Source organism: Piliocolobus tephrosceles, chromosome 7, assembly GCF_002776525.5.
Source record: "Piliocolobus tephrosceles isolate RC106 chromosome 7, ASM277652v3, whole genome shotgun sequence".
Taxonomy (NCBI): Eukaryota; Metazoa; Chordata; class Mammalia; order Primates; family Cercopithecidae; genus Piliocolobus; species Piliocolobus tephrosceles.
The window spans coordinates 22,659,800-22,687,211 of NC_045440.1; the positions used below are offsets into that span (position 1 = coordinate 22,659,800).

Consider the following 27,412-nt stretch of genomic DNA (forward strand, 5'->3'; position numbering starts at 1 on the left):
GACGGAGTCTCACTCGGTTGCCTGGCTGGAATGCAGTGGTGCGATCTCAGCTCACTGCAACCTCTGACTCACTGGTTCAAGTGATTGATTCTCCTGCCTCAGCCTCGCCAGTAGCTGGTATTAAAGGCCTGCACCACGCCCAGATAATTTTTGTATTTGTAGTAGAGACCGGGTGTCACCATGTTGGCCAAGATGGTCTCAATCTCCTGACCTCATGATCCACCCACCTCAGCCTCCCAAAGTGCTGGGATTACAGGCGTGAGCCACCACGCCCGGCCACTTCAAATGCTTATTATCTTCACCTGTGCAGAAAAGGTTTGGTGACCTCTAAAATACGTAATAAAAATGTGGCAGACATGAAAATGCACATCTTTGGAAGTGTGAAATACACCTTAGGAAGGTATCTCAAAATCTGCTTGATGGCATCAGGAAGTATGTTTTGCACTGAGTTTAGAACTTCTACAAGTTTCTTATGTTCAAATTAGGATCAAGAAGTGGCCATGGATAGTCCAAAAAGATGTTAAAGAAAAAATTATTCAGTGACAGTTGTTAAAGCACCATAAGGCAGGCTTTATTCAGGCCCATCACTATAGATATAGAGACAACTGCAATGGTAAGGTCTTGCCATGGGGGAGAGAGATTGGGCTCAGTTCCAAATACAGCATGGCTAGTGTAAATTTGTTATAATTAATACATATTGCATTTACCTAAATATGTAGCTGTTAGGTTACTATATATTAAGACATATTCGCCACATATATCTTATGATGTGATGAATATAAGACATGTTCATCACATATATTAATGCATGTATTTTGCATTAATTTTGGTCTCAGGCTTTTACTTAGATAACATTTTTGCCAAGCTTTTTAAAAAGCACTGCTTTGCTAAAACTGCCAGAATCTATTTTCTAGTTTTTCTACAGTCTTTATGAACCATGATATTTAGTTAGAAAGGCTTTTCATATGAGTGGGCTTGATTTTGCTTTTCTATTTTTAGCAGAAGAGGATCTTGCTGAGATGTGGAAGCAAACTGGACACTTTTCCATCACATTATTGGTTTTATCTGTCAGATTTTTAGAATGAACAAGTCTCACCACCTGTCTGCCCTCTTTTTCAGGGAGTTCCTAGGCTCCAATTACAGTGAAACATTCTACTCCACGAAAGGAGAGGCGTTCACCAGGCATCTTCAGATCATGGTATCTTATGGAACTTTCCTGTGTCTCTTCTCTAAAATTAGTATTTCCTGATGTGATTTTGAAACCCTGTTCTATCTGTACAAGCTGCTCCAGAAAGTACAACATCAGAAATAAGTTCTGAATTGATTACTCTCACCGAAAAATTGTAGTATAAAAATACGATTGTGTGGACCCTAACCTCTTACTGCGTAACAAGCAAATCATTGACTGCTAATATATCTTTTCTTTTCCTAAACTGATTTCTATACACTCAATATGGTGTTCAGTCTGGGAGAGGGTAAAGCAGGACACCAAAAATATAAGGCACCTTATGAGGCTGTGATCAAGCTACATGGATAAAATCTGAAGCTATGAAACAAGTTTAAAATCTCCATTCATTGATCCTTTTGTGATTCTCACCCCTTTACCCAGTTTTTCTGATGCACCAGTATTGAGGTCTTTTCTTCAATCCTCAAATGACTTTTTGTTCATTTATTATTAATATAATTCCATTAATTTTAATAAAATCTAGATATAGATTTTATTTTTATACCCCCATTGCTTTTTTGCAAAACAGGTCCTCTGTAACCTTCCAAGAACATTACTTTTACCAAAACTACACATTTAAAAAAGTATTTCCTCCATTTAAAGCAACAGTCAACTTTTTTTTTTTTTTTTTTTTTTTTTTTTTTTTTTTTTTTTTGTTTTTTTGAGATGGAGTGTCACTTTATTTTTTTTTGAAATGGAGTCTCACTCTTTGGCCAGGCTGGAGTGCAGTGGCACAATCTTAACTCACTGCAACCTTCATCTCCCGGGTTCAAGCAATTCTCCTGCCTCAGCCTCCCGAGTATCTGCGACTACAGGCACGTGCCACCCCGCCTGACTAATTTTTGTAGTTTTAGTAGAGGCGGGGTTTCACCATGTTGGCCAGGATGGTCTCGATCTCTTGGCCTCGGGATCTGCCCGCCTTGACATCCCAAAGTGCTGGAATTACAGGCATGAGCCACTGTACCCGGCTGCAACTTCCAGCTTCTATGAGAGCTAAGTCTTTATGCAATCTTCAAAGTAGGACAAGAGGAAAACTGGGTAACATTCTTTGATGCAGGGGGTGGGTTATTTGTGAGAGTGTGAGGTCACTGGAAGACCATAGAAAGTGTCATCCATAGGTAGGATTTGAACACATGGAAATGATGGGAAAAATAATTATCTGATTGGACTACCACGGGCAGAGCATCAAGGAAGGAGTAAAAAAGACACCAACTTGATTGAAACAGGCCAGAGAGAAAGGCGTTAGAGGGACTGGTTGGAGAGGGAGACCTAGTTTTCACGATCATCAGGCATTTGTCTTGATTTCACGGGCAACTGGGAAAAATTATAGTATTATCACAGAAGGGTTAGTTTGATAAAAATTATAGGGTGGATTAAGAAGTTATATTTCTAAGGAAAATGATCACAATTCTAAAACTACTATCATCATTAATACACTACCTGATATAAATGATGAATTGATGGGTGCTGACGAGTTGATGGGTGCAGCACACCAACATGGCACAAGTATACATATGTAACAAACCTGCACGTTATGCACATGTACCCTAGAACTTAAAGTATAATAAAAAAAAGAGAGAAAAAAATACACTATAAAATTTGTAGAGGAAGAATCTATACTTTGCTTTACACAAAATAATCACATAATTAAGGTAAAAGGCCTCTGAAGCAGGCTCAAATATTTCCAAATGAAATAATTTAATGAATGAATGCATGAACAAATATCAATGCAATTTGTCAGAATAAAATATTGATACATTCTGACTAGAAAATATTTAGATATTAATATCTATATAATATTAATATTTATATATATAGTAATAGAGTCTTCTTCTATTTTAGAATCACTGTTTTTACCAAGGATCCATAGTACATGAATATGATTCAGCTGCCAGTATCAGTACATGTAATGGTCTAAGGTAAGGCAGAATATATTTCATTTTCCTTTCTGAGTTTTCCTATGGATTTTCAAAGAAATTAACTTCGTTGATTTTATTTTATCACTCCTGATAAACAGAAAAATGAATAAGAAAAAAGTTGCTGTGCACTTTTAGCAGTTTCAGCTCTAGCCTGTGATTTAAGTTTTGACAAATAGATGTCTAATGCATAGTCCTGAACGGGACATGCTTTGCAGTATATGAGTAAGGGATTCATATTTGTAAGATTACTGAAAACCATTTAGTCTGGCCTCTCATTTTATTGATCAGAATACTGACTGAAATTAGAAACTTTCTCCTGAATATTTCATTTGCTAGTGGTAAAATTGAGTCCAAAATCCAGGTCTTTTGAATGCTAGTTTTGTGAATTCCCATCATGCCATGAGGCTTGACTCGTTTAGCTTTTTACTAAATCAAGCTGTGTTTGCAGCCTCTTGAAAGTAAAAATTCAGAAGTAAGGCCTATAGTTCTCTATAGATCATAGGCTCATGGACAAAGAAGGATGATGTGAAGAGGTAAAGAGTAGAAGAAACAAGGAAGTTTTGTCTTTAATTATGGGAAATTTACTTGACTAGTTATTAGTATTTTCAAGAATGAGAACCCCTTTAATGACACAATTACCACATATTAGTATTTTTACTTTCATATATTTACTTTTATATATATTCCACGTCATGATGGACATAGAAACTCACATAATTTTTGCACTAAGTCTTAAGACTTGACAGCGGTCCACAACCACCAGTGGGACTTGCTACCCTACCTGTACTCAAAGCAGATATTAGACTGTGCAACTTCTGAAAATCTAGTAAGGTGACTCTTAGAAAAAAGTATTGATTCAGTCAAAGGCCATGTATCATCACATTTCCTTGCCACTGAAAGCACCCTCCACATGTTCATGAGGTGCTGGCTTTGTAGTTTCTCTTTCTTGAAAAGACAAAGTCAATGCAGTGATAGAGTAATTATAGACCTTGAATATACATTGTGTTCCCAATTTCTACAGGGGATTCTTCAGAGTAAATGACCAAAGATACCTCATTGAACCAGTGAAATACTCAGATGAGGGAGAACATTTGGTGTTCAAATATAACCCGAGGGTGCCGTATGTTGCCAATTATTCCTGTACAGAGCTTAATTTTACCAGGAAAACTGTTCCAGGTGATACTGAATCTGAAGGAGACCCCAAAATGAAAGTGAGTATTATTAAGTCATCTTTACCCCAAATGAAACACCTTTTATTTTCTTGATGATGTCTAGAGAGAAAGCATGAGTCTAGCTAGTGAAATGTATGTGTTACTTTGAGTCTGGCACTTTATCTGATATTTGAAATTTGAAAACTTTTGTTTCAGTTATCTATGTAAAAAGTTTTTTTTCAGAGTAAATATCAGTTTGTTTCATGAGTTTCAATAAAGGATGATTCTACAATCCTACGTATAGACTGATAACACTGGAGCTATGAGTAGTTGGAAATAATGGAATTTTCAATGTCCTAAAACATAATCTAGAGATATTGTCTTTCCTTGTTTTCCCTGACATTTTTTTGCAGAGGTATTGATGGCAAGCTATGTTCTGCCCTTTTTATCATCCAAATATTTTCATGGTTAAGGACAATTAAGCATAAAACAAGTTCAGTTTTCAGTGGGATGGTTGTATAAACGTAGTCCTTGGAACTTTAGGCTTTTCTACACAACTAATCTATATCTCCTTAAATTCCCAGTGGATGTTAGCCTGTAAACTACATTGTTGTTTTTCTTTTTCATATGTCCTGGATTCATATAGTGTCTGAAACATACTATATGCCTAGTGGATGTTTCTTGATTGAATAAATCAACAAATAAATGATTACTTCATCCATAGAAAAATGATTTAGCCAAATCTTTGAACAATTTACCTCTGGTTTGTCCTCAGAGAATGTGCACATACCTCAGTGCATGCACACTGAAAACTGAACACTTAGAAGAATCTCCTGGTATTGGTGTTTTATAGACATAAAAGATCAGCCAGGCATGGTGGCTCATGCCTCATGCCTATAATCACAACACTTTGGGAGGCTGAGGCAGGCGGATTATTTGAGGTCAGAGTTTGAGACCAGCCTGGCCAACATGATGAAACCTCGTGTCTACTAAAAATACAAAAAATTGGCCGGGCAGTAGTGGCATGTGCCTATAATCCCAGTTACTTGGGAGGCTAAGCCAGAAGAATGGCTTGAATTCAAGAGGTGGAGGCTGCGGTGAGCTAAGATCTTGCCACTGCACTCCAGTCTGGGCAACAGAGTGAGACCCTGTCTCAAAAGAAAAATAAATAAATATATAAAAATAAAAAATAAAAGATCTATAATTAGCAAAATTTATACATGTTTCCTTGGAATTGAGACTACTGAAAATTAGAAAGTTGGGAGGCAGGGGAAGGAGTACAAGAAATGCAGTCAGTCCTAATACTCCATACTATGTTTTAACTGTCAGGTACGGATGGATGTTTTTCATACGAGCTTACTAATGAAGCATTGACTCAGTAAATGAAGAAAACAAAACCTAAATGTTAAAGTATGAGTTTATGATTCTTTACAACTCTTATTTGACCTGAAAGCCTAAACAAAGCATTAGGAAAAAGAACTAATCCATGCTGGACTTAATACTAAATGATGGATTGATAGGTGCTGCAAACCGCAATGGCACGCATTTACTTACATAACAAACCCACACATCCTGCACACGTAGCCTGGAAATTAAACAATAAAATAAATTTTTTTAAAAAAGAAAAGATAAAAAGAACAAATAGGAAATACTACAATCCAATATATAGGACCCCATGTTTAATCATATAGTAGATTTCATTTAGATAAATTTATATAATTTTTATATATTCATGTGCCTCCCCATTTTGTATCAATAATATTAACATTTCTTATCTTGAAAATATTAGATTTTTTTTTACAACTTAAAGGGTTAAGATAAAAAGTGTTAAATATACTTCAACTGGATTTTCCCTAAATTTACAGGCTATCCATAATGAAAAGTACATTGAATTGTTCATTGTTGCTGATGATACTGTGGTAAGTTTTCAGCTGAACTTATCTCTCTTTATTCTTCCTTGTAGAACTTGTAGTTATGATTCTAGCATAGAGAAAAAGGCATTCTAATCAGAGTTCCATTCTAGGCTCAAAGTCCTATTTTTAGTTTTCCAAAACAGATGTACATAAGAGACTATGGGGTCCTTTGCCACAATAGCAGACTGACCCAAAATAGAACACTTGTCCCCATTAAGAACGTATGGAAATGCTGAATGACATACAAAAAATTGAAAATATTTTAGCAACCTATTGTTAAGCTCAAAAGAAAACGTGGAAAATCTACAAGTACTAAAAATGAAGAAGAAAATCTCTGTCAGAACAGTAAATAAAATTTAAAGGCTTGGTGATCCCGATGTATAGAATGCAAAAACAGGCAATTAAGAAATTAAACCCCTGAGAAGCAAAATACTGAAATTTGGAAATGAGACCTCTGCATCATTCTCAGACTCATAAAGGGCTGCCTGTCTCAGAAAAGGGAACTAGAAACGCTCCACAGAAACTGCAAGAAATAAAGGAAATTTTCTGTCTGCCTGTAGTCAGGAGCAGGTAAAATGTTACACATGGGAAAACAAATCTCCTGTTTGTGTTATGCACAGATGTGGGACATGATATTATATATTTCTTCAGATGCAGCATTGCCAAGCAAACTTTTTAATATAAAAACTTATTAGAGACCTGCTAAACTGCTGGAGGTCAAGTCAAAAATGCCCTAAAATGACTCTTTAATAATCTAAGATAGAGTGAACTATATAAGGAAGCCAACCAACTTAAAGAAAAGGAAAATAAGCTCTCCAGGATTTGTAAATCATCCAATGATATTTCAGACTATGCTGTAACATTAAATTATATGTTTTAAGTTATTAAAGATGTAAAGATGAATAAAAATTATGTAAAATAACTAGAAAAGACTGGAAAACAGGGCAGGCATACTTAAAAAACTACCTGTTTTAACATTTATAAAAGGAAAAAGTATATACCCTTGGAAAAATTAAACAGAAGATTAGATGCATGTGAAGAAATAATTAGTGAATTGGAGAATGGAGGAGTTAGAGAAACAACCATTTCTCCAGAGAAATAAAAAGTTGGAAACTGTGAAAGAGAACATAAGAGACATTAATTGAGAATATGAAGTTTATAAAGAGTGAGTGGGAATGACTGGATGACAGATGACAAATGAGAGGCAATTCTTGAGAATCTTCCAGAAGGAAAGGAATAAACAAATCAGATAACATTGTAGAAAAATTTCTGAATATCAAAGACAAAGAAAAAATCTTTTAAAATCAACTATAAGAAAGAGATTGACTATAAGTAAATCACAAACAGAGCATACCTTTTAAACAACAGAAGACATAGTTTCTAGAACAATACGCTCAAACAGCTAATGCAAAATGTTGTAAAATTTAAATTGAGTACTAAAATATCAGGCAAGGATAACAGGTTGGGAGAAAGAAATCATACTTAAAATGTTCTATGAGAATTTTAGATTAGGAATGTAAAGGTAGTCACAATTTTACACTTGGTAAGTAAAGTATGGGTGTTAAAATTTTAATTGTAATCACTATTAACCTAGCAATTAGAATGTAAATATCCCGAAAGAGTAGAGGGGGATAGATGGATTTGAACATTAAAAAAAAAAAAAAAAAAACAAAGACCACTCCAACAGAAAGCCTCAAAGAAAATACACACAGGCACACATATGCCAACAGTCACGCACCGCATAACAATGTTTTGGTCAATAGACCACATATATGAAAGTGGTCCCATTAGATGATAATGAAAAATTCCTATACTAGTGACATCGTAGCCATCATAAAATTATAGCACAATGTTTCACTCCTGTGTCTGTGGTGATGCTGGTGTAAACAAACCTACCACATTACCAGTTATATGAAAGTATACCACATACAATTATGTACAGTACACAATACTTGATAATAAAAAACAACTATGTTGCTGGTTTATGTATTCACTATGTTATACTTTTTATTGTTATTTTATAGTGTATTCTTATTGATATATTGAAAAAGTTAACTGTAAAAGAGCCTCAGGTGGGTCCTTCAGGAGGTATTCCAGGAGAAGGCATTGTTATCATAGGAGATGGCAGCTGTATGTATGTAATTGCCCCTAAAGACCTTCCGGGCAGACAAGTTATGGAGGTGGAAGACAATGATATTGGTGATCCTAATTTTGTGTAGGTTTAGGCTAATATGTGTGGTTTTTGTCTTAGTTTTTAACAAAAATTTAAAAAGTAAAGAATAAATAAAAATTAGAAAAAAGATTACAGGATATAGATATAAAGAAAAAATATTTTTGTACAGCTGTACAACATGTTTGTATTTTAAACCATTGTCGAAAAAGTCAAAAGTTCAAAAATTTTTAGTTTATAAAGTAAAAAAGTTACAGTAAGCCAAGCTTAATTTATTATTAAAGAAATAAAATTATACTTGTATAAATATAGTGGAGCCAAGTGTACAGTGTTTACAAAGTTCACCGTGAGGTACAGTAACATCCTAGGCCTTTACATTCACTCACCATTCATTCATTGATTCACTCAGAGAAACCTTCAGTCCTATAAGCTCCATTCATAATAAGTTCCCTAGGAGGCATATCAGTTTTTTATTTTTTATTTTTTGTCATTTATACCATTTTTTTGGCACTTCTTCTAAGTTTAAATATACAAAAAGCGTTATGTTACAATTGCCTACAATATTCAGTATAGTAACCTGCTCTACAGGTTTGCAGCCTAGGAGCAGTAGGCTATACCATATGGTATACATGTGTAGTAGGTTATAACAACTAGGTTTGTGTAAGTATGCTTTATGATGTTTGCACAATGATGAAATCACCTAAGAATGCATTTCTCAGAATACACTCCCATTGTTAAGCAGTGTATGACTATATTACATATACACATACATACATATAGAATTGTAAATACAAAAACAAAGTAATATGTGAAAGTAATTCCAAATGTGTCAGAAATTAGAGTAAATATAACAATTACATCTGCCTGTTAGAAGTTAGAAAGTCTTGACCAGGCGTGGTGGCTCATGCCTGTAATCCCAGCACTTTGGGAGGCCAAGGCGGGTGGATCATCTGAGGTCAGGAGTTCAACACCAGCCTGACCAACACAGTGAAACCCCATCTCTACTAAAAATATGAAAATTAGCTGGGCGAGGTGGCACGCACCTGTAATCCCAGGTTCTCAGGAGGTTGAGGCAGGAGAATTGCTTGAATCCGGGAGGTGGAGGTTGCAGTGAGCCGAGATCACACCACTGCACTCCATCCTGGGTGACAGAGCAAGACTCCCTCCATCTCCCAAAAAACAAAACAAAACAACAACAAAAAAAGAAGTTAAAAAGTCTCAAACTGTATATAAAAAAAAGGATATTATGACATTTATAAGAAATATAGCTAAACCTCTCAGAAACTTGAAAAATCTCATTAAATAATAAGATAAAGTAGTTCTTTCCCCCCCAAAAGATATCTTATTATTTTAATAATATGTAAAGGATAATTTATGATTTAAAAAGTTATTTGAGATAAATTGGAAAATTAATTAGAAAAAAAGCACCAGAAGGACATAAAATATGAAAACACCTAACAACAAAGTTTAAACAGATAACAAAAATGTAACAGGTTTGCCAGAGAAAGTAGGGTATTTTTTTTAGCTCTTCTCTATCAGAAAATTTTAAGTCACGAGAAATACCTTCAGCAAAAATTGATAAGATTTGAACTACATAAATGTAAGTTGGATCTAACCAATTGATATACTACTTTGCATTTTTTTAAAAAGAATATGTATATTTTTCATGTACAAATAACATATTTGAAAAAATTAACAGGGTATCTGGTCACAAAGAAAATAAATAGAAATAGCAAAGAGATATCATAAGATCACTTTTTTCTTTTTTACCACAACCAAATTAGAAGTTATAACAAAAATTGTTTAATTAGACTATTAAAAGACCATTGGTTGGGAAACTTAAAGTAAAATATATTTCCAAATATTAATTGTCTAAAAAATTAAATCTGAAATTATGGACTATTTATAACTGGCCAAAAAAAAGAAAAACACTAAAGTAAAATTTACTTGATACAGGTAGCATACCAGTATTTAGACATTTGTCAACTTAAACAGTTTTATTAAGAAAAAAGAAAGAAAATAAAGAGACTAAGAGTCCAACTAGAGAGATTTGAAAACAAAACAGTATAAATCCAAAGAAGATAGAAAGAGGAAAGTAATTTAACAATGAGAAAAATCAATAAAACCATGAGAAAAATCAATAAAACCACAAGGTGAAACAAAAGACAAAAAAATGTCCAATGGAGTAGTTCAACAGAGCCAAGTACTAGTTCTCTGAAAACATTAATGAAACAGACAAGCTTCTGACAATGCCAATTAAAAAAAAATAAAAATATATGTAAAGTTAGAAAATAAAACATAATTATAAATAAAATTAAGGTTATACATCATTAAAAATATATGAAGAACTATGTACTAATAAATTTATAAACAGAAGTATGTAGTTAAATGTTATCAAGCTGACTCAACAATAAATAGGAAATCCCAAAAAGATTTACAACACATTTGAAAAATTACATAAGTAGGCCACAACCTATCAACAAATAAAGACACCAGGCTCAGACTAGTTTGGTGACAAGTTTTACCAAAGTTTGTTGTAATAAATAACCTTATCTTTTACAAACTGTTCCACAGAATAGGAAAAGAGGAAAAAATCCCGCATTTTATATGGTTATTCTAATCTTTGTATTATTTATCTACCACTGTGTCATAAACTAATCAAAACCTGGTGGGTAATCAATGACTTATGCAGCTGCAGTAATCTATTGACTCCACTGACTGGCTAGTCTAAGATGGCTGCAGTCATTTGCCTGGGACGTGGTATTGGGTTTCAGCTGGCCATGTCTCTCCAGTAGCCTAGCTGGTTGTGCTTTCTTGCATCATAGCTGGGCATCAAAGCATCAAAAGAGAGGAGAGGTTCCAAGGTGCAAGAGCCTTTCAAGCTTCTGTTTGTACATGTTTACATGTCTCACCCAAAGTAAGTCATATGTCCAAGCCTAGAATCAACGTTGGAGGAAACTTATAAAAAGATATAGTTACCTGTAAGAGTGATTCCTTGAGTCATTACAACAACAATCTATGACAACTGGTAATATTGGTAACAAATCTAGACATGATCTTATGAGAAAATAAAATTATAAGCTAAATTCACTTATAAATGCAACTTCAAATGTCCAAAAAATATTTGCAAACCCAAGCCAAGATATATCCATAAAAAGTTTACATGAGAGTGATGGTTTCCTCCAGTGATGTGAACATTGCTTTGCTTTGACATGAATAGATATTTTAAAATTGATAATCTCAAATATATATATAGTAGGTATTTGTGTATGTACACATACACATATAATTCAACACTCATTCATAATAAAACTCTTAGGATATAAAAAGTGGAAGAAAATAAAGTATATTTACCAAACTCCTGTTCAGTATAAACATTAAACTTATTAATAAAATGCTGGCAGTTTTCCTCCAAAATTGGGAATAAGGTACATATGCTCATTGTCACCAGATTGTTTTTTAACGTTTTTACTGAAATTCCCAGGCAATGTAATAAGAAAAAAAAGGTAAGACCCACCTTAATTGAAAAGATCTAACATTTTTACACATTAAAAATAGAAGAAACTGTAGTTAACCTATGAAAAAATTTTAAATTGAAGTTGTAAGTTCTAAGCACTAAACAGATAGGTTTACACTATCATGTTGCTGAGAAATTTTAAAAAGAGTGCTAAGAGACACTTTGCTCTTAATAATAATATACGTGCTATCAAAGACTAAGAACAGGTTATTAAAATTTTTACTCAGATACTAGGAGAAGGGTTGCTTGGTGTTATTTTGGTTGCATTAAACTGGGCTTTACGTGTATAGCTCTTGCACGTGTTGCTTTAATACTGTCTTAAAATATTTAAGGGTTTCTTTATTTATGTAAATTCCTATGGTAAATCACCCATTTTCATTTGACAGATAGTTAATGTGTGTTCATTATGCTAGGTTCTGAGTATTAATGATATATACGATAGCCAAATAAAAAAAGCAGCAGAGGTCAGGTGCGGTGGCTCACACCTGTAATCCCAGCACTTTGGGAAGCCAAAGTGGGAGGATTGTTTGAGACTAGGAGTTTGAGACCAGCCTGGGCAACACAGTGAGACCCCATCACTACAAAAAAAAAGAAAGAAAGAAAAAAAATAGCTGGTGTGGTGGTGTGCACCTGTGAATACAACCACATGGGAGGCAGAGACAGGAGGATCAAATGAGCCCAGGAAGTCAAGGCTGCAATGAGTCATGTTCACGCCAATGCACTCCAGCCTGGATGATAGAGCAAGACCTCATCTCGAGGAACAACAACAATGAAAAGGGCAAGAAAGCAAGAGAAGGGTAGAAAATGTGAGCATTCCAATCAAATAAAATAAGGAAACCAAAGGCAGTCTTTGGAAACATGTTGAGAAGTTTACGTATCTTGAAGATAGTGTGGAATTCTCAGCAGGGAAGTTAAGTGAGGATATGGATGATACACTGACAGTTAGCAAGTTGAAAAAGAAGAGCAGAACACAAATGTCTGAATCCTGGGGAACACCAACCACTAAATAAAGATTTGGCAATAAAAGTGCAAAGCTCATACCTAACCATTCCTCCTCCCTCTCCTCTAGTTGAAAATCACTGATTGATAAAGTACCTAATCTTTGTGATCCCTAAAACGGCCTCAGAATCTCTCTCCACAGTGAATTTTAGGCAGTGACTTTTGGGTAATTCTTATCTATCAAGCAATCAATGGAAATCCTGTTGGGAAACATATTTGTCATCCAGTATTTAAAAGGATAATGGGAACGCACAATAAAATAGCAGGAGTGTACGGGGTAATAGAAACCAAGAAGTTAAGAAATTTATTGAAATTGAAAATGGTCAACATTAAATGTGGACAAGATGACCAGAAAGGAAAATATATTCACAATTTATTTGATAATTAAGAGAATGTTTCTGAGTTTTTAAAAATAGTTTCAATGGAATAGTGGCAGTTATAATCAGAGTGTAGTAGGTTGAGTAGGTGGGAGATGAAAATTGAAGAATGCTGTATCTTAGCAGTATTTTGATATTTAACATAACAGGAGAGCAATGGGATGGTAACAAGTAGATACTTGTAAGATTCAGGAAAGACAAGTTAATTTCTTATTTTTATTATGAAAGAAGTTTGACCATTTGCATTTATCCCTACAGTACACCTTATATTATTATTAAGTACATTTGGTCAAGTCTAAATTGATAATTGATACAAGATCCCAACGGTACAAAAAGGGAAAGCAGTTAAAAGGAGAGAACAAAAGTCAGAATAGACGGGACATGAAAGTCTGGTTTGCCCTCATAGCTGTTTCCTGGAGGGAAGGGGTAGCTACACTTTCCTGCCCCTGTTCAGCATATCTCCAGCTCCAGTGGCTTTTTTTTTTATTACATATTCTTTATTTTGTGAACACCAAGGACACAGAAGGGTTAATAAAGTTGCTGTTCTTTGCCATATATTGATTGCTTTGTAGCTTCAATAGGTTTGTTTCATCTATGTGATAAAAAATGGACTCTAAAGAACACTAATCAGTTGGTTTAATAAATTAATGTAATGTAGTATAATGTAATGTGAAAAGGAAACAAAGTTAGAAAGAAAAAACTTGAAGTAATACTAAACTTAAGCATGTCTTTAGGAGGGCTGTATTTACTTATTTTATATCAAAAACTTATTTAAGTTGTCTGGTGTTTAGCTGAATGAAAGGAGTTCTCTTTCTTCATTAGGCCAATGATTTTTTTTCTTTGTAATAGCTGATGATGAATGAAATATTTTGTTGAGCTTTTATGCAACTCCTATCATTAATGAATATTAATATGATATTTATATTTCCAGTATCGCAGGAATAGTCATCCTCACAATAAACTAAGGAACCGAATTTGGGGAATGGTCAATTTTGTCAACATGGTAAGGTTTGATATAGTTTTTGAATCAAGCCAATAATATGAATGCAAAGAACCTTTCAGCACAGATCTCTGCTGGACTATTATAGTCACCTGATACTAAGGGAGGACAAAGCACAAAGATTCACCAAGTAGACTCATAACAAAAATCCACGGGAAAAAATAATAACAACAAACTACAGCTCTGAATTTTCAATTTTCAATGTAAATGGCATTTAATATTGAAATAAGTTTCAAAACTTGGTCTCTAACCACAAAATTTATGAAGCAATGTACAAAGAATATGAAAATCAATCACTATAAACCAAATCGCACTACTTTAAATCACTGCTCTGTGAAGTTGCATAATGAAAAGTCTTTTAAGCTATAATTTGTTGTCCATGGTTTGGCATAGAAAGTGGAGTAAGTGTTTCAGTAAAATATATTAAAATGCTTAATTTGTCTAAATTAGAATGAGGTATATAACCCTTTTAAAAAAACAAATTGTGAATTGCAACACTTTTTTTTTTTTTTTTTTTTTTCTGACTCATTCTGAGACACCTCAGCCCTATTACTAGGATAAAGAGACCCCATAGGAAAAAGCTGTAAGGAAGGCCCCTCTAGGCCAATGGTTACTAATTCACCAGTTGAGGGACATTTAATCTGCTTGTAGTTTTTGGCTATTGTAAATACAGTGGCTTTAAACATTTGTGTATAGTTGTATGTGCAATTATAAAATTTCATTTTTCTTTGGTAAATAACGAAGAAGTAGAAATACTGGGTCATATGGAAAGTGTATGCTTCCTTACAGTAATATATTCTTTGAAAAAAAGTTACTATGCACAGCTCACACTTAAGAAGTGTAAATTATGCTCTTCTTCCTTGATAATGGAGCATCTACATAAATTGCTTGAAATTTTTCTACGCAAGAGATTTATCTCTTTTCTTCTATTAACATGTATTTAATAATTTATTTATATCAGTGGATATTTATTTTGTACTTTGAGTTACAACCTAACACTACTTTATTTTGTTGCTCAAATTGTTTCACTTTTGTCCATTGGGCAATATTTCAGCTGGTCTATGTGTCCCTTTGGCATACCCTCTTCAGTGTATGTGTGTCTCTGTGTGTGTGTGTGTGTGTGTGTGTGTGTGTGTGTGTGGTATTTATAGTGTTGGATTCTCTGAACTTCTTGGATCTGTGATTTGTTGTTTTATACTATTTTTAAAAATTATTGACCATGATCTCTTCAAATATTTCTTCTGCCTTCTTATCTCTCTTCTCTTTGTCGTGTTTCCATTATACGAATATTAGATCTTGTGATTTTCCCACAGCTTTGGACCTTCCCCTATGTGGTTTTCACTCTTAACTCTTTGTGTTTCCATTTGGCTAATTTTTGTTGGGCCAACAGGATTCTTTCCTCACCCATGTCTAGCCTAATGATGTACTCATCAATGGTATTCTTTGTGTCTACCACTATATATGTACTCTGCTATTTTCATCCACTCTCTTTTATAGTTTCCACCTCTCTGCTGAAATTCCCTCATCTTTTCAAGCTTGTTTTTCAACATATTCATTTTTTTATTACTACATAACAAGTTACCACAAACCTAACACCTTAGAACAATACTCAGTAACGATCTCACAATTTTTGTAGGCAGGAATCTGGGTACAGCATAACTGGGTTCTCTGCTCAGGATCTCAGAATGAGGAAATCGGGCCTGGGGATCTCAGCTTGTTGTTGTTGGCAGAATTTAGTCCATGCAGTTGCAGGATTGAAGTTCTCAAATTCTTGCTGGCTGTCTGCTGGGGCCATCTCAGTTACTGGGGGCCCTGACAATTTCTTACCACACAGTGCTCTCTTGGACCCTTTCATAACATGTCAGGTTTCTTCTTTGGGCCACCAGGAGAAATGCTGCTGCTTCAAATTACTAGACTTGTTTTAAAAGATTAAATTAGGTCTACCCACAGTAAGTTCACTGTTATTCAACTCAGAATCCTCTGATTTGGGTACCTTAATTGCATCTGAAAAGCTGTAAGCTCCCTTTATCTTTATGCAGTATCATAACCTAAATATACTGGTGAAATTCATCATACTCACAGTGCTGCCCGCATTGAAAGGGAGGTCATTCCACAGTGTGTTAGTGTCCAGGAACAGGAATCCTTGGGGGCCATCTTAGAATTCTGCAAACCACATCCACCTTTTCCATTAGAGCCTTCAACATATTATTGATAACTAATTTAAATTTCTCGTCAGACAATTTCAGTATGTGGGTCATCTATGAGTTTAGTTTTGTCAGCTCTTTTCTCTCCAACAGTGGGTTGTCTTTTTATGCTCTTTTATATGTTCTTTAATGTTTTATTGGATGGTAGACAGTATGCATAGTAGAGTCTAAGAAAATAGTATTTATGCCTGAAATGGTGCACTTCTTCTTTTGCTAGGTCATTAACATGTGGAAGTCGATTAATCTGGTCAGAAATTGAGCTGGTTTTGCTGTTGCTACTGCTACCTGCAGTGAACTATCAACTGCGTATTCATCTATTGTTACTTTGTGCATAGGATGGGTCCTGCATTGTTGGAGAGCTTTTCCCCTTATTTCTGTTCCCTTCTCAACTTTAGGCTTTGAGAGCCAGCACCTCCCTTCACATTCTCACCCCTTCTTCAATAGTGGCCTGCTGTTTGCTCCTCAGTGCCTTCTAGCCTAGTTATGGGGCCCAGAGCACTTTCTATTATCCTGATTTAACCTCAGTCTTAGGGAAGCCCTGTCCATGGGTCATTGGCTGAGTATTTCTCAGTGTTCATTTTCCTCTCCATTGGTAGGAGATCCCGAATGGTCTGGGTTCAGGACAGTTTCCCACCTCTCCTCCAGGAGTAGAAGGCTATTTTTGTTTTGATTTGCTTTGTTTTGTTTTCCTTTTCTTCAGCTGTAATAAATTTTAATTTGGGTTCTTGGGGGAAAATTTGCCAAAGCTCCCTTGGCAGCTTAAGGCTTGTGTTCCTTGGGGAAAGAGTTCGGTAGATTTTATAATTTTTTGCAAAGCAGCAATTCTCCCCTTCTTTAGGCCCGCCCCACTGAGGGAGGCCATCTTGAAACTCCCTCTCACAGATGTCCCCCACTGTGGTTGTCGGCATCCACGGAGGCCCATGGAGATCAATCTGTGTGCGGACCTGAGATCCCTGGGTCTGGATCTCCATGGGGTTCTGCATTCTCCTTCTATCCCATACTTGGCCTTAAGCAATTCATTAATGATATTTGGTCAATTATTTCTACCCATTACTAAAGTGCTCAACATCTTTCTTTCTCATTATCTGCCACAAGGAAGGTGTTCTGGCACCATCTCTCCTTGAAGGAGACTGTCTTTGCTTAAGGTTCAGGCACACTTGTTGGCCCTATTGCCTCAGTTCTCTGGTGGACTCAGAAAAAAATATATGATTTTGTAGTTTCTCTGGCTTGTCCTTTTTGTCAGGGTAGAGGCAACATTCTTTCTAACTTCATACATTGTAGGCAGAAGCAGAACTTCTCCCAACTATTTCAATTTATGTCTGTGGAAATTGAAAATTTTCCCCATGCCTTTTTGTAAGAGGGAGAAAGGAACAGTATGAAGTGCAATGATTACATCTCATAATCACTTCTGTTTTCTTCCATTCCTTTTATCTTGCAATTATGTCTTTTATCACTTCCCTGGCATTGATCCCAACTCTAGACTAAAACTCTTTCCTTGGTTTCTAATCTTCAAATAAACATACATATAAAACCATTGCATATTACTGAACTTTTACCGAAGATTTGTAGTTTAGATTGGGAGATTACATAGCACATTATAAAACAAATCATTTAAGGTAACAAAGTCTAAAAGCCCGTGTGCCTGGCCATTGTATCCTTTCTTACTGACCCTTTATTATCCTTCACAGAGCCCATACTCATATTATTTCACTGGGTCCTTTCTTATTTTGACTTTATGTCTTCACCCCTTTTAACTTAGAGATTCCATAGTTATTTCCCTACTATAAAGAGCAGTTCAAGTCTCCACAACCTTCCATATGTGTGTATCCAAAACTATCCAAGAATTTAGCAAATAAAGCATGGCTTTTATTTTATAAGATTTGTTCTTATGAGAAGAAAATATAATCAGAATGACAAATAATATTTCCGTTTGCACTCGTGCATAGTGTTACAAATGTAAAGCCCACTTACGAATAGAGAGGCTCCGAAAATCCCAGGTTAAAATAATTATTGCTATGTAGTACTTAATCTCTAAAGTTTACCACACATTAAGATTAGGGTCAAGAGCCTGGTGTGGTGGCTCATGCTTGTAATCCCAACACTTTGGAAGATCAAGGCAGGAGAATCACTGAGCCCAGGAGTTCAAGACTAGACTGGGCAACAAAGTGAGACATCATCCCAACAAAAAAAAAAAAAAAGAAGGAAAGAAAGGAAGGGAAAGGAAAGGAAGGGAAGGGAGGGGAACGGAGGAGAAGGGAGGGAAGAAAGGAAGGGAAAGGAAGGGAAGGGAAGGGAAGGGAAAAAGAAAGTAAGTCAGGTGCAGTGGTGTGTGCCTGTAGTTCCAACTACTCAGGAAACTGAGGTGGGAGGATCCTTTGAGCCCAGGATTTCAACTTTGCAATGAGCTATGATTGCACCACTACACTCCAGACTGGGTGACAGAGTGAGACCCTATCTCAAAAACAAACAAACAAAAAATTCAGGGCCAAGAGGAATAAGGATGCATATCACAGGCTTTGTAGATTTGAGGTCAGAGTTTGACTAGATGTCTAACTTCAGGAGAGTTTAAAAGGCATCTAATTCTCATGATTACGAACTGATCTTTTGGCCTCTATTGATACATGGAATTGAGTATATTCATATCTTGTAGGTTAAGAAAAGTAGAATATTAACACAAGTTTATTGTTACAGGAATGATATAAGTATTACCCTTCTTTTTGACTAGTTACATTGCCTAGTAACGTTGTATGAATGATCGTTCCATTTCTGTTCATTCAGTGTTGATACTTTATCATTCACTGTCTTTCAACCTACTTGTACTGACTGTTGTGGAATATAAAACTGATACAACACATAGTCCTTTCTCTCAAAATTCCCATAACAATTGCATAAACTCCAACTTCTTTTGTCCTGGTATAAAAGTACCTATCACCCAGGTGTTCACAGGGCAGGTAGAAATAGGTGTGAGGTTTATAGACTACTACTGTTTCTGCCTGCTTAGAGCAATCGCTAGTAACATTTCTCAGATTTAAAAAAAAAAAGGTAGTTACAGAAATCAAACATAAAGATCGAACACAGCAGGTAAGTTTTTGAAAACCAATACCAACTTTCTAACCTGTCACAGAACGAACCCTTGGCTTAAAGTATGAAGGTGAATAAGGAGCAGTCACACCACCTGCCACTGTTAGTAAATTTATGCTTTCAGGCCAGTTCTAAACTCAGAACTTTAATAAATTCTTCCAGCACATCTTGAGACAGTGCCTGTAAGACTTATGATAGTTTGAGGAGGCAGATCTTTCTGATTAAATTTCACTGTTGCCCAGAAAATTCACCAGGTATTCTGGGCAATGCACTCTGTCCCATTTTGATATATCTGTTTGTAACATGAGGCTTGCACTGTTTACTTATATACCTCACAAGTTCAAATTATTGTTTTGGGAAAATGTAAAGGAATATAGTAATACTGTAGAATCTTTCCAGCAACCTGACTTTGTGAAAAATGGTTTCTTCTTTGAACAGATTTATAAAACCTTAAACATCCATGTGACGTTGGTTGGCATTGAAATATGGACACATGAAGATAAAATAGAACTACATTCAAATATAGAAACTACCTTATTGCGTTTTTCATCTTGGCAAGAAAGTATCCTTAAAACAAGGAAGGATTTTGATCATGTTGTATTACTCAGGTTGGTGATTGCTCTATTTTCTTGCATACCTTCAGTGGATTATTACAAAAGAAAACAAAAAAATTAACAGGAAGAAAAAAACCGTTTAAGCAGTTGACTTTTGGGTAGTACATAAGGGCAAAATGTCGTTTGTACCTATACAGAAAATTTCCAAGCGAGGCACAGTGGCTTATACCTTTAATCCCAACATTTTAGGAGACCAAAGTAGAAGAATTGTTTTAGCCTAGGAGTTCAAGACCAGCCCCAGGCACCATAGCAAGACCCTATCTGTACAAAAAATTTAAAAATTAGCTGATCATGGGGTCATGCACCTATGGTCCTAGCTACTTGGGAGGCTGAGGCTGGAGGATCTCTTGAATCCAGGAGGTTAAGGATAACATGAGCTGTGGTTGTGTCACTGCACTGCAGCCTGAGTGACAGAGTGAGACCTTGTCTCAATAAATAAATAAATAGAAAGTTTTCGAGTGGACTATTTAATGATCTTTCTAATATTAATACTAGAAAAGAAAAAATTTGATATATTCATATTCCTTGGTAGACTTAAAAATGCCATTAGGTAAGCAAAGTGCTTTTAGAATCTATTTACATTTTTTATCAACCATCCAGTGCTAACTCCTCTCACCCTCCCATGTTGTACCATTCCAATATTCTACCAAAATCTGCCTTTTTGGGAAAGCACCTCACTCTCTGAACATTTCCCCTCATCAAAATCTGCCTGCCTGGTGACCAGCCCTTCAATACCATCTTCTCTACTCTACGATTGAACAGACAACTAATCTGATAAGTGAAACCTGTCAGAGCTTTAATATTCCTAAGTAAAAGCGTGACTTTGTCTAGACTACTCAATCTTTAATTTCTTTAAGAAGGGGACCATTTTTATCATTTTTATTATTCAAGATACCCAGCACAGTACTTAGCCCAGAAGAAAAGGATAAGTAATTATGGAACTGAATGTAATACAACCTAATATTTAGTACAGTCCTGTTATCCTAAAGAATGCTAAATTGTGGAAGAAGTCCTTTGGAGTGATGCCATCTTTTAGCATCTCATCTGATGCCCTTAAAGCTACTATATTAGAATAGTGCCCACTTTTCCTACTTTATATACCCATAATATCGGTATTTCTCCTGAGGTCTGCAAACCCAGCCTGCTAATCTTCTATTATTATTTAGATGTTGACTTTCCATCTGAACTCAAAAACCTGAAGCTTCTGATACCTGTAGTTGGAAGTCAGATTCAGTCCTTTGGCAGATTAATGAGAGTGAATCAGACCTCCAAAGTAACGTAATTCCTGTTTTTTATATCTGGGATGGCCCATAGCGTGTATCTCCAGAGGCATAGTTGTGCCTGGCTTGTACTTGAATATTCATGCATTAGCATGCCCCAAAATCATGGGGAATGGAGTGTAGTAAAACATCACCATAAACTTCGGAGTGGGTAAGATTCACTCTTTTGCCCTCTCCTTATACAAGTATTTTTAAATACTTAATAAATAAACCCAAAAATATTTGAATGGGTGTAAGTAGAAAACTTTTAACTATCTTAGAACATCTCCTATTCTAACCAGTAGCTTCTCATATCAATAGGATGTCTGCAAGTAAGGAGATGGGGTGAAATGCTACTAAATAGCCAATTGAGCATCATATTTGGGACTTCTTATGTGTTAAGTTTCTTGGGTATCTGTCCTTCTGTATTCACTTAGATGTAGAAGTGGCAAGACAGTATATACAGCATTATCATGTGTTACTTGATTTCAAGCAACCATGAGAGAACACTTGAGATTATTCTTGTCCTGGTGCTTCCCCTCTATATATGTGGTTTTCTCAATATCCCCAGAGTTTAAAAAGACCAGAATTCTGTCTTTCCAAGAAGCATAGTCAAATATTGATGCCTGAAATGTAGGAAGAGAAACATTTCAGTAATAAAGAAAAAAACAGAGTGTATCTTAATCAAAACAGGTCTAGACTGAAAGGGATCATCTAGTCTGACCGCCTTTTTTGTCTTTGAGTTCTGTTACATTCCAGGTGTGACCCTTTAGCCTTTAATGGCTCTTTTTAAGGTGGTTCAACTCTAAATAATATTCCTGAAATCAAATCAAATTTGGATTCCTATAATATAAATATCTACATTTGTCTTTTCAAGTAATCCAAGAACAGTTCTCATTTTACCTGACAACGCATTTAAGAGTTTTATTGTAGCTGTCAAACCATACCTGAGTTTTTATGGTTGATTAAAAGTCTTAACATTTTTCAACTGTAGCTAATCAATCATGGTGTTAAGTCCATTCACTCTGTTACTTTGTTTTTCCTTCTAAGCACTTTTAAATTTCATTAATTAATTAATTTCTGGTCTTGTAAGTGGTTTTATCCAAGGCTGAGGGCAGAGTAGACAGTGTCAAGTAAAATGGGATTTCAGTTTTATTTTTTGATTTGTATTTTTTGTTTTTGTTTTATACTTTTCTACAATTTCAGTTTAAGATTGCACTGGCTTTTTTTTTTTTTTTTTAATTGAGATGGAGCCTCGCTCTGTATCCTGGGGAGCAGTGGCACAATCTCAGTTCACTGCAACCTCCCCCTCTCGGGTTCAGGTGATTCTCCTGCCTCAGCCTCCCGAGTACCTGGGACTACAGGTGTGCACCACAATGCCCAGCTAATTTTTGTATTTTTAGTAGAGATGGGGTTTCACTATGTTGGCCAGGATGGTCTTGATCTCTTGACCTCGTGAATCCACCTGCCTCGGCCTCCCAAATGCACTGGCGTTTTTAATGCCTCTAATATCCCACAGGTTAAAGATGAGCTCAATATCAACTAAGGTCAGCCTCAATTCCAAAACTCCAGAAATAAGAAGGCATTTTCACATGCAAAAGCATTGGCATTGTTGGGGTTCACTGCAATTTGATCTTCATGTTAATTAAACTACTAACTCAGATTGAAGAGTATATTTTCATCTTTTTCATAGTGGGAAGTGGATCTACACACATGTGCAAGGAATTTCTTATCCAGCGGGTATGTGCCTGCCCTATTATTCGACCAGTATCATTAAGGTGGGCTGTGTTTTATTTATATTACTTAATAATGCTTGAATAAAATTTTTGTAATGTCCTGGGTTCCATGGAAAGAGATCATGTGTTCATTTTGTCGTATATACTCACTACGATATGTCATGAACAGACTGTTATGTTTTCTTCATTAAATGAATAAAAAATGTTTCATTAAAAAATTATAAATGTTGAAGGCAAACTCATTTTGTTCAGAGTTTAAACGGATGGTACACCACAGATCAGCATGCAATGATTAGTAAAGCTCTTTTGCATATGAAATATAGCCACTTATAAGGACAAATAATATACACACAAGTTGATGGCTCATTTGGCAAGTGAGGATAATTGTTCTTGTGCTGAAAATAAGGTACATAAACCACTTCATATATCGTATCAAGACGACCTTTCAATTCATTTTTAGAAAGCATAAGACCTAAAAATTGTTGACTCCTTTTTTTATGTGATCCTTTCCAAAGTCTCTAAGCTTCTAGTAAATGTTGTCCGAGTAATCCCCTCTGAGAGATTCTTGAAAACACTAAGGTTTCTATTTATTTCCTTTATGTTGCTTCCTAGTTGTTGCTACACTTTGTCTGTTATTAAGATCAAAGACCTCAAAGCTAGCACTTAAATGACCACATGACTTATTTATTACATAGTTATTTTGTGCTTATAACTTTTCCTACGGTATTTTAGTAACATAAGTTTTGGATCATAGAGTCAATTTCATCTGATATATGCTGTTAGATTATGCTACTTGGACTGTGATATATGCTACTTAGATTATGATATTATAATCACTCCAGGACACATTTTAAACTTTATATGAGTAAGATGAGATGACCAAATTAGGTATGTTTTATTAGCTTTATAGTAATCTGATAGCCCACCTCTTTTTGGAAATTAATTTTGTATTAACATAGAAATTAAAGCATACAATAGAACTATGAGCCAAGTTAACCAATTCTTCCATGGATTTGATATATCTGACGTTTAAGTTTTCCTCATAATAGAAACTTCCTCTTTAAGATTGTATAGCATTGTTGTGCAATGGGAGACTGTAAGCTGAAAACAAGAACCTCACGTTTCTGTTTGTATAGAATTTGGATATCTAGTACAAAGAGGACAATCAATATTACTTATTATATTGTGTAGGATATTTATCTTAGTTCATTCTAGCTGCTGTAATGAAATATCACAAATGAACAGGTAAGAAACAATAGAAATTTATTTCTCGGAGGCTAAGAATCCAAGATCAAGTCCTTGGCAGATTCGGAGTCTGGTTAAAGCCTCTCTGTCTCATAGTTGACACCTTCTTGCTGTGTCCTGACCTGGTAGAAGGGGCAGAGATCTCACTCAAGCCTCTTTTATAAGGGCATTAATCCCACTTATGAGGGCTCTGGCCCCAAGACTTAATCACCTTCCAAAGGCTTCACCTCCTAGTGTCATCACCTTAAAGTTAGTTTTATAACTTCAACATATGAATTTTGAAGAGGTAAACATCATAATAATGTTAGTTAACAGTTTTTAACTATTTATAAGAATGAGCTTCTATAAATCTAACAATGACTATCACCATGCCACAAATAAAGAATTTCAAAATGTTAGAGCTAGAGATATTTAAAAAGTTACTTTCTTGGGCTTCTTATATAATTAAGGAAACTGAGGTACAGGGGAGACAGGTAACTGAGTCCATGCGTTTTTAAATAGGTACTAGTTAACTAGGAGCCAGAAGCCAGGTCTTTCAACCACTAGTTTGAAGCACTTATGTACACAGTGTGCTATCTTTCAAAAATTTCTAATGCATTTTTTTTTCATTAGGATCTTTTGCCTGACGCAAACATAATTGCAAACAGAATGGCACATCAACTGGGGCATAACCTTGGGATGCAGCATGATGAGTTCCCATGCACCTGTCCTTCAGGAAAATGCGTGATGGACAGTGATGGAAGGTGAGGTTCCAGCAACACACAGAATTAAATAACTCAGAAGTGGGCTGGGCATGGTGGCTCATGCCTGTATTCCCAGCACTTTAGGAGGCCGAGGTGGGTGTATCACCTGAGGTTGGGAGTTTGAGACCAGCCTCGCCAAGATGGAGAAACCCCATCTCTACTAAAAATACAAAATTAGCCGGGCTGGTGGTGCATGCCTGTAATCCCAGCTACTTGGGAGGAGAATTGCTTGAATTCGGCAGGTGGAGGTTGCAGTGAGCCAAGATGACGCCACTGCACTCCAGCCTGGGATACAAGAGCAAAACTCCATCTCCAAAAAAAAAAAAAAAAAAGAAGAAAGAAAAAAGAAAACAAAGAAAGAAAGATAGAAAGAAAGAATTTCAAAAGTGGATTTTGAGTCAAAACCCATTATTGTAGGATATGTTGTAAAGCTATGGAATTTCCTTTCTGGGGCTAAATCTTGCCAACTGGTAAGGTCTCTCTCTAGTAATACCATGAGAGAAATCCCAAAACTCTTTCTGAGCACATTGCAAAAGTACACCCTGAACAATTAGTACCAATCACTACCAAGGCAATTGGGGAGAAGTAGAATCTGCATGCTTTGTTTTGTCATCTTTTCTATAAGCTATAATGTCTTCCTTCACATCTTTATTCAAATGTTATTCCCACCAATGTTTTCCATGGCCACCTGATCTAGATCACACACATATCCTGGTATTTCACTTCCCACTCCTTTTGCTTTTTGTCTTCTCCTTAGTACTTATTACTATCTAGCATATTCTCTGTTTCATGCATTCAGCTTATTTATAACTTTACTCTTCTGCTGAAATGTAAGCTAGTCCCACAAGGTCAGAGGTTTTGTCTGTTTGGGTCACTGTTATAGCATCGCTCTACTAGAAAAGTCCCAAACACATATTAAATACTCCATAAATAGTTACAGAATAAAAGCATGTCCAGCATTCTCTGTTGTACTGTAAATTGCCAGGCAGTCAGGTGCTAAGTCTTGCACATCTTTGAATCCCTTCAGAGCAGGTATACGTAAAGCATTGTATATAGTAAGAAAAGTTTCTTGGTGATCAATGCTTCCACACATTGATTAAATGAAGTAAAGTGGCTAACACGGCCAAATGAGATGACTGGCATAGAATAAGAACTCAGTAATTAATATTTAGTTTACATTATTATTTACATAATTAGTAATATTTTACAGAGTTCTACCATCTCAGTCTAGTGTAATCAAGACTCTAAAGTCCTACTGTATTTAATTATTATGTCAATAATAATGTTAAGGAAGTCAAAAGGAAGATGGAAGGGAGATAAATTTCAGGTTAAGAAGTATATCACATTCCTATGGATATGTACATTATTAAATCAACCGCTTGTCTTAACAAATTTATAGAGAACCACTTTGTGCCAGGCACTGTGTTAACTAATGTTTATTTTTTAAAATTGCACGTGACATAATTATTGCTTTGAGATGCTTGTAATCTAGTAGAGATGATAAACAAGTATATAGGTTATTTGAAGAGGACCAAACTAAAGAGGATTTGGAAGCAGTAAACATACACAATCCGTCTATAATGTGGGCTTCAGGAAGGATTTGCTAGAGGATCTATAGCCATTTTCACTAAAATAGCAGGTGTTCACTGTGTTTTGAGAAGATATTTTCTATAATAAAGAACCCAATTACTTCCCTGCTCTAACAGTAAACATTTACATTTGTTCTTTCTAAATGCTTCATAAAATGCTCATAGCTGTTGCACCACTATGCATTGATAGGATTAATCTTTATTTTTACTTCATTCTATCTCTAGCATTCCTGCACTGAAATTCAGTAAATGCAGCCAAAACCAATACCACAAGTACCTGAAGGATTATAAGCCAACATGCATGCTCAACATTCCATTTCCTTGCAATTTCGATGATTTCCAATTTTGTGGAAACAAGAAGTTGGATGAGGGTGAAGAGTGTGACTGTGGCCCTCCTCAGGTATTTGCAAACGATGCTGTCTTTAAATTGCAAAATTTATGATCAGGTAGAACCTAGGTAGGGATGTGGCCATTAATCAAACCAACCATGGTGTTCCTTGTAAACCTTTTAAAATTTTTGCTTTCCATTTTTATTTTTATTTTTTAACAAATTATTGGTACAGCCTCATTCCAAGGTTTCTTATCGAGTCATGAAACATGTGTAATGACCTTGCTGGAGATCAGCAGCATCACCTTTTCTTGTTTATATACAATTGGTTCTGCTTGTGAC

General features: G+C 35.5%; 1 protein-coding gene across 1 annotated transcript in view; it reads left to right on the forward strand.

Moving 5' to 3' along the window:
- The window catches only part of ADAM7 (ADAM metallopeptidase domain 7), a 63,638-nt gene that overhangs the window by 16,357 nt on the left and 19,869 nt on the right, over window positions 1–27,412 (forward strand). The window contains exons 4-12 of the mRNA XM_023216864.2: window positions 1,120–1,198; window positions 3,068–3,144; window positions 4,166–4,355; window positions 6,161–6,214; window positions 14,203–14,274; window positions 19,995–20,164; window positions 23,123–23,207; window positions 25,023–25,153; window positions 26,968–27,142. Coding sequence (XP_023072632.2) covers window positions 1,120–1,198; window positions 3,068–3,144; window positions 4,166–4,355; window positions 6,161–6,214; window positions 14,203–14,274; window positions 19,995–20,164; window positions 23,123–23,207; window positions 25,023–25,153; window positions 26,968–27,142 — 1,033 coding nt within the window. The remainder of the gene's footprint in view (window positions 1–1,119; window positions 1,199–3,067; window positions 3,145–4,165; window positions 4,356–6,160; window positions 6,215–14,202; window positions 14,275–19,994; window positions 20,165–23,122; window positions 23,208–25,022; window positions 25,154–26,967; window positions 27,143–27,412) is intronic.